A 7,396-nucleotide genomic window follows, 5' to 3' on the forward strand; every position below is an offset into this window, starting at 1 on the left:
TATGAACTTCTTAGTTTGTAAGCTCCCTCCTCTCACCACACAAGCATCAAGCCTCATTTTCATCTAAATAAGAATCGATCTTTCCTGCCGTGAACCATCTTCCTTTACTCAAATGCTCACGGTCACCCCAACCACACCACCCCCAACAGAAATGAATACAATTACGAGCATCACCCACACCTTGCTGAAGACTATAGTGTAACACAGCAGTTTCCCCTCTCTTGATCAGATTTTCTTGCTACACCTCTGAAGAGGAAAATTAGTAGAAACACTATTGGGTGAAAACATGATAGAGAATTATACTGATGCTTTGACTGGCACAATGTCAAAGCTTCGTTCTGCCTCAGTGACCCAGTCAAATGCAAGAGATGGGAGTGAGTCACTGTGGGGGAGGGGCCTCCTCTGAATGGTCAGGGACACTGGTGGGGTGGAATAGATGCTGCACCATGAGCACTGAGCAGACTAAATATCAAGCATTGTACATACTGCGTCAGGCTTTGGATATTACACTTTATTTGCTCAAATATAATTTGGACAAACAACTTATGACGACTCACTGCTTGTAATACGCAAATAATTCTGATGGCAATACATTTTGAGAACATTGAGTAAAATGAAATCAATAAAATTTGCCTCGATTATCACTAGCTGAGAATCAATGCAAAGTAAAAAAAAAAAATGTTAATCTCCATCTGTTCTTTGGATGCACAAATTCTGAGAAACAAATAACTTTTAGTTCATTCAGTAGAAATAGTTAAGACAATGTTAGTTTTGAAAAGAGTGGCAGCATTGCCACCTGGTGGTCAAAGTCATGCATTAAATAGAAATGAGGGGGAAAAAACCTGTAGTTTTAACAACCATTTCAGTTTGTAAAACACCTGAAACAAGTTTACTACATACAATAATGCAGGTAATAAACAAACAAAAAATGTACACAGGCCTACATAATGTAGAAGACAAAACATACATACAATATATAAATGACTTATTTACAATTCTAGGAAAAAGTTTAATCCCACCCTTTCATGACGACACCAGGCCCAGGAAATAATTCCCAATGCATTTTCCCCATAGACATTTCAAAAAGTATTTATTTAAAGACCTTTTAAGCGTCGTACAAAGCCAACTCGAGTTGTGATAAATGACAAACACAATATTTTGTACCAAACAATTAATTACAAAGAAGAAAAACAAAAGTGTTGTAACCTGCTGTTTTTATTATTAATTATTTGTTCGGCTCAAAACATTGTGTTTACCGTCATGATTTGTCACAACTCGAGTTGGCTTTGTCCGCAGCGCAAACGTCTTTAAATACTTTTTGAAAAGTCTATGAACGGGGAATTATTTTCCGGGTCTCACGAGGGGGCGGGACTGCAACGCTCTACACCCACACACCTTTCTCCCATTTATTTATCTATAAGAGGTGGATCCTTCGTTGCCATCAACAGATGTCTGATGTTGTCACATGACTGGGTTTGGAATTCTGCCTCTGCCTCTGAAGTAGGGAAATAATACATTAAAATAATTGCAGATCATTGCTCATTAAAAAGGCATACAATAACTACATAGCAAAAGTGGCAGAAAAAAATAATGCAATACCTAATCTCAATCTCCTACTGGTCTCTGTCACCAATAACTGTGCCCGGTCGTGGATGGCCAGAAGCTCTTGTGCCATCTTACCCTGAGAGTCCATCTGTTGGTGGGGCCAGGTACAATTTGAGATAATCAAAGTGAATATATTGAAACAATTCAAATAGACAACTGTGGAATTTTCCTTCCACCTGTCTAGGAGTTTCATGTTCTAAGTACAAGCCATTTCACAAAAACAACTGAACACCTTGCTGGTGTGTTTCAGCAACTGATATGATATTTCCAACATACCGCCAGCTCCATAGTCTGCAAACGGGGTAGTTGTTGGCGGAGGATGGCACGGTAATCTGGTTTAGTCTGTATGAGTTTGTATTGGGAACATTGGACCACATAGGCGGAGTCCAACACTACACCACTCTCCTGACCCTTTTCTACTTTCCTGTTGCAAAGGAGACACTTTTTATTATTATTAGTATAAAAAGTGTGTGTGTGTGTGTGTGTAGAGAGCAAGAAAATGTGATATCCTCCATGATGTATGTGTAGCAGGCATTGACATGTTTTTTCCTATGGTAACTGTCAACTGACATTCCACTGTCATAACTCATCACTGATCAAGATGTTGGCGATATTTCTGTAATGTCTTATCCAATCTTGAAAATGTTGACCAGGTATTAAACACCCGTGTCCTGTGCTATCCACAGGGATCATTATCCAAAGACAATACAACGCTACATTTCAATGGTGCTTCAATGGCTTTCTCCAAGTTTCGACTTTGATTGGTTTACATGTTCTCCAAAACGATTTTATTGAAGAAATTTAGACTTAAAAAGAAAACGGCTACATTCTTCACTTTCCTACTCACGAGGACTGATTAGATTTGTGTTTCTAAACAAATTAAGTAGGCTATGTTTTAGTGATGACTTCAGTCTTAGCCTCGGGAAACCCAGGCATTTTTATTTCCAGGAGAACTAGACTGCTGTTTAGAGGGGTGCAGTACTTAGTTTAGACTTAGTCATTAGTCCTACAACTACAACCTATCTCAAACCCTCACCCTAAACCTAACCTCACACGGGGCAGCACACCTAAACCTAACCCTAACCCATGTCTAACCAATGACTAGTCTAAACTAAGTATGCACCCAGTCTAGGGTAGACCACAGAATTATTTAATGCTTGGATAGCCCAAACTCTTCTCACTCGTAATAAATAGCAATATAGAATCCATCGAGGACAGTTTCACCTTGTCAATGCTTCTGCTTTACTTCGGTGTTTGTTCAGCAGTTCTTCCCAAGATACACCCTCCAACTGTAGCCTTCAAAATAAGGTGGGTATAATAAATAATAAAAAAGTATTATGTGGCATTCACATTTTGAGGGTAAATCTTAAAAAAGATCACCAACACTCACACACTAAATATTGTACCATGCAATAATGGGGTGAAAAAGGGCAATTGCCTGGAATGCCTTGGGATAAGGAGATTGTTCAAGGGGCAACTGTTAATTAAGTGGCTACAGCAGGAAAAGACCCTGGATGGCATCTACACAAAAATGCTATGACTGGAACTTGATCAGACACATGCAGCATTAAACATGGCAGGTTATTGCAAGCTTTTTTTAATACTAAATTGTCTATTTTAAATTTAACACGTGGACGACTAAAGCAAAAATCTCACAACCGAAAAAGATTGTTAATGGCAATTAACATACCTGCGGATTGATTGTTGCATGTGCTCCATGGTCTGCTGTACCCCAGGGTCACTAGAGTCAAAACCAAGCAATGAGGAAGGTAAATTTAACATTAAAGGCAATTTTGGGAGAAATGTATAATCATTATGTTGTATATAAAATATTTTAAAAAGAGGTTTACCTAGCTGTACTACTTGGGATTTGGTGATATTGCATCTTATTCTTAACATCATATGTATGTATATCCTTGGCCAAACAACACCATTCCTTCTGCATGTCCTCAACTATGACACAAAAAAGGACAAATGTATTCAAAACAAATATATTTCCTCCCTTACAGAAACGATGAGGTTGAAAAGATGAGCTTTATTAACCCAATACATTACATACGACCAAATGTATATAGGACCAACACTGTCACTGACCTTGTTTTTCAAATGTCTCCAATGAGGCGCTTGGTGTTGACTGCAATGAATCACGGGTTCTCTCCATTTCCATCTAGGATAATTTGGACAGATCATTTTTACAGTATTTTGATCATGTGCAAGTCAGAATTTAAATTAGAAATACATTTACTTTTCTTTTAAAATAAATGTGATAATAGAGCACCGAAGTCTGACGTCACCTTCAGTAGAGGGAGCCAGTCCACAGGTTCATGTCTTTTTTTATTTGCATTGAAATCCCCAATGCAAGGTGGCTTCATATAAGAACTGCGTTTGAAAAATTAACCGATCATCCCAGCCTTTCGGTCAGGGGGGTGGCTGTGTGTCGTTAATGATGTCCATTGATATTTGATACAGCCAGTTTCTGGAGAAAATGGAATTAATGTGGCCGCAAAAGCCTTGAAACTACAAGGGTATGAAAGCAATGTCGCTGCTAATATACGTCACGCCCAGCTGTCAACACATTGCGTTCCTGAGTTTCCCGTTTGATGTAAGCTCAGCTGGCAGTGACTCGACTCGTAGTAACCACGAAACATTAAATATCAATAATAATAAAAATCTTGATTAAAATGTCAGTTTCTGTTGTGCAACGGGCAGCTGCAGCTACCCGGAAATGTAGTCTCTGGGTTGTTTGACTCGTTTCTAGCGCTTATTGTGTTACCCTTAGGGTATATTTGTACATTTCCAGCTTCAGTCGATACTTCATATCCATATGAGTGAAAAGGCCGGGCTGATCGGTTTATTTTTCAAACACAGTTCTTATATGAAGAGATCTAAAATCCCCATATGGAGATTTCAATGCAAATAAAAAGTACACGAAACTGTGGACTGGGGCCCTCTACTGACAGTGACGTCAGGACTTCTTCGGTGCTCTATGGCTTCTATTATAACATGCACATTTTACAGGAAATGAAAGCCTTCCATTTCTAGACAGGTTTCTAAACTGTCCAGAGACCTCCTTTGAGACAGTCCAAGTAGACAAAAAAAGGGTACCATTTTATAATAAGCATTAGAGAAGACCATTTATATAAAGGTAGGATGAAAAAGGATAAAGTGGTCCTTACGTTTAAGGGACAAAAATGTAATTTTAAACATTTAAACATAAAATTAAATCTGCTATGACAACAATCACAAAGTCACAAACCAACTCAACTCTGTCTTATTTGTCCTATTGCTCTAACTATTCATGTGACATTCACCACAACTTTAAAAACTTTCTGCGGATAATGCAGCTGCAGATAATTGTAGGCCTGCTGCCTGCCATGACACACTCACCTCCATTGAAGCCTTCATAAGCTTCTCCAGCCTCTCTTGCTGTGGTAGTGATGGGCTAATGCTTCTGCAGAGGTCTAAGAGAAACAGAATGAGTTAGTCATGTCTACTGCTGATAAGTCATGACTAAAAAGCCCATTTTCTTGCCATCTTTTCATATCTAGGATGAGGACAGTACTCACTCTGAAAAGGATTGTGGCAAGCAGGTAGAGAGCGCCTGCCCATGGTAGACCTCCTTAAGGACTTCCTCCGTGCAGCAGGTGGACATTCGATGGGGGACGTTTGTTCCAGGTTTTCTCCCTGCGTATCCACTGATCCCAACTCCAGACTAGATGTTTCTGGTGCTCCATCGGTCTGTGTTGTGGACATTGGGGAATTCACAATTTCACATAACCAAGATTGACATTTGTATTAACCAGGTTATAATGCAATATATTGTAATTCACTTGTTGAAGGTCAGCTAATAATCTGTCCTCAGCCTAGTAACTATGTCACTCTGCACTCCGTGCATGTATTCTATTAACAATCATTCCATTATTAATTAATTGCAGTATCTTGGGGTCAGCTCTAAAACTTCTGTTTAGTAAAATGTCTCCACGTCTATGTAGACCGCATTCAAAGCAGCACTAAAAACAGTGGAAAGGAAAGGTACTATGTTTACCCAGGGTAACTGGACTAAGCTCAAGAACTTGTTTACAGCCAGGCCCTGCTCATAGAACATTTCATGGTAGGGGTTCAATGCCTTGTGCAAGGGCACTTCAGCGGTGGTAATTTTTAACGTGCCGGTCCGGGGATACGAACTAGCGACCTTCCGATATCAAGACCGCTCCGCAAACCGTTCGGCCACCACTATAGATACTTACATTATTAATACAAAACATGCATTAATTGATAAGCTATCACTATTATCATTCATATTATTGGTTAAGCTACCCAGGCCAGTAAGTAACACAATGTATATTAAAGCAGCCCCACCTTTACTGGTAATTCAATGGTGGCAGTTCCCTGCATGCATGCCTCTGGTGCTCCATCCATCTGTGTTGTGGACTCCGACTGCATGCGAGGTGACTTGTGTGGTCGTCCTGGGCTGGAACTTGAGGAGCGACCTCTTTTGGATACAGGTACTTCACCGACATTGGCCTTTGTAATTGTAAACATGATAATTCAGTAGTTCACTTGTTCCAGTAGCCTAATGTTTGGCTAATTTAAGGCTTTTAATCCAGTCCCAGGCTGAAACCTGACCTCAGCTCAGCCTCAAATCTTTCTTACCTTCGACTTGTCCTTGTCCCCGGCATCAACAGCAACACTCCTGCCACTGCTAAGAACAGAATGAGCGAATAAGAAGAAAACTATGAAAACGTAGGGCACACTTTATAAAAAAGTCTGCTTGCTTAAATGTCTAGTCGCAATGTTAGTCGTTGCAGCTAACATTAGCTAGCACCCAGAGACAAGAACACATTTGAGTTGTCAGTAAGTTAGAAATGGACTGCACTCTGTACCAAAAAACAATATATCATACCACTTCTTATTTCTTAGTTTACTGACTTTAGGTGAAAACACAAACCGTTACCTATCTCGTCCAATACAGCCATAAGCTTGTGTTGAGCGACTTGAGTCAATCCGGATATTCGCCATTTTCTTTCAAATAACAAACCTCATAGCGCGCCCAACAAATTCCCCGCCCTCTTTCTAAGCTATGCATTCTGGGAAACGTAGTGTGCTAGACGAGAGAACCAGGGCTGAGGGAACTACGATTACGAGTGGGGTGTGCATGGTAGCGCCACCATGAGGCTGATTTGAAAACTGTCAAGTGGCATTTCTTGCATATGCACGGCTTGGATATATGCTCCTGAGGAGGAGGATTCTAAAAACGACTTATAAATCCTAAAGCCTTGTTTATACTTCACTGTGCAACGGTCCTATGCTGGAAAATAGCAGATATGCAAACTCACAGCACATCTCATTTAAGACACTGAACTTGCAGATCTGCCATTTTTGCCATCCAAATGCATTATATGGTTAAATGGGCCCTAAAGAGATGCAGAAATTAACTAGAAAAAGTGCCCTTCTGGGCACAGGTCTCCACCAGGAGGATAGGAGAGTGTGTGATGTTTGGCAAAATGTTTAGGAGTAATTTAAACATGTTTGTTTGTGTGTGTGTGTGTGTGTGTGTGTGTGTGTGTGTGTGTGTGTGTGTGTGTGTGTGTGTGTGTGTGTGTGTGTGTGTGTGTGTGTGTGTGTGTGTGTGAGACGCAACTTGGCCTGTTGACTGGGCACTAGGGAATTCTGGGCACATCGATGTAAAGAAAAAAAGGAGAAAAATAAGAAAGAAAAAAAACATGTTTAAACAGTCGACAATTAAGGTCTAATATTTCTACAACTGTTACAAAACCAGGCCGTATATATC

The 7,396-nt window shown here is 40.0% G+C and overlaps 1 protein-coding gene across 2 annotated transcripts; it reads right to left on the reverse strand.

Moving 5' to 3' along the window:
- Positions 1 to 524: 524 nt before the first annotated feature.
- On the reverse strand, positions 525 to 6,629 carry dsn1 (DSN1 component of MIS12 kinetochore complex). 2 transcript variants are annotated; one of them, XM_080775956.1, is made up of 13 exons: positions 6,560 to 6,629; positions 6,259 to 6,307; positions 5,965 to 6,129; positions 5,172 to 5,343; positions 4,993 to 5,066; positions 3,700 to 3,772; positions 3,456 to 3,558; positions 3,296 to 3,346; positions 2,830 to 2,901; positions 1,882 to 2,029; positions 1,600 to 1,693; positions 1,388 to 1,495; positions 525 to 1,354 (listed from the first exon to the last, which is right to left on the reverse strand). In XM_080775956.1, the coding sequence occupies exons 1-12, from the start codon at positions 6,622 to 6,624 to the stop codon at positions 1,407 to 1,409; spliced, it is 1,155 nt and encodes a 384-aa protein (XP_080632082.1). In that variant the 5' UTR covers positions 6,625 to 6,629; the 3' UTR covers positions 525 to 1,354; positions 1,388 to 1,406. The 2 variants fall into 2 exon arrangements, with proteins under 2 accessions (XP_080632082.1, XP_080632081.1); XM_080775955.1 differs by having other exon boundaries at positions 525 to 1,495.
- Positions 6,630 to 7,396: the final 767 nt, after the last annotated feature.

This window comes from Protomyctophum bolini, assembly GCF_963924005.1.
Source record: "Protomyctophum bolini genome assembly, chromosome: 11".
Lineage (NCBI taxonomy): Eukaryota > Metazoa > Chordata > Actinopteri > Myctophiformes > Myctophidae > Protomyctophum > Protomyctophum bolini.

What these genes read in the sequence shown, in the direction of transcription:
- dsn1 (XM_080775956.1), bottom strand. Translation starts at nt 6,624, where the DNA reads ATGGCGAATATCCGGATTGACTCAAGTCGCTCAACACAAGCTTATGGC. An exon ending in ATCCCAAGTAGTACAGCTAG is followed by an intron (nt 3,347 to 3,455) that starts GTAAACCTCTTT and finishes TTTTGACTCTAG; the next exon opens with TGACCCTGGGGTACAGCAGA. An exon ending in AAAGCAGAAGCATTGACAAG is followed by an intron (nt 2,030 to 2,829) that starts GTGAAACTGTCC and finishes CCTTTGCAACAG; the next exon opens with GAAAGTAGAAAAGGGTCAGG.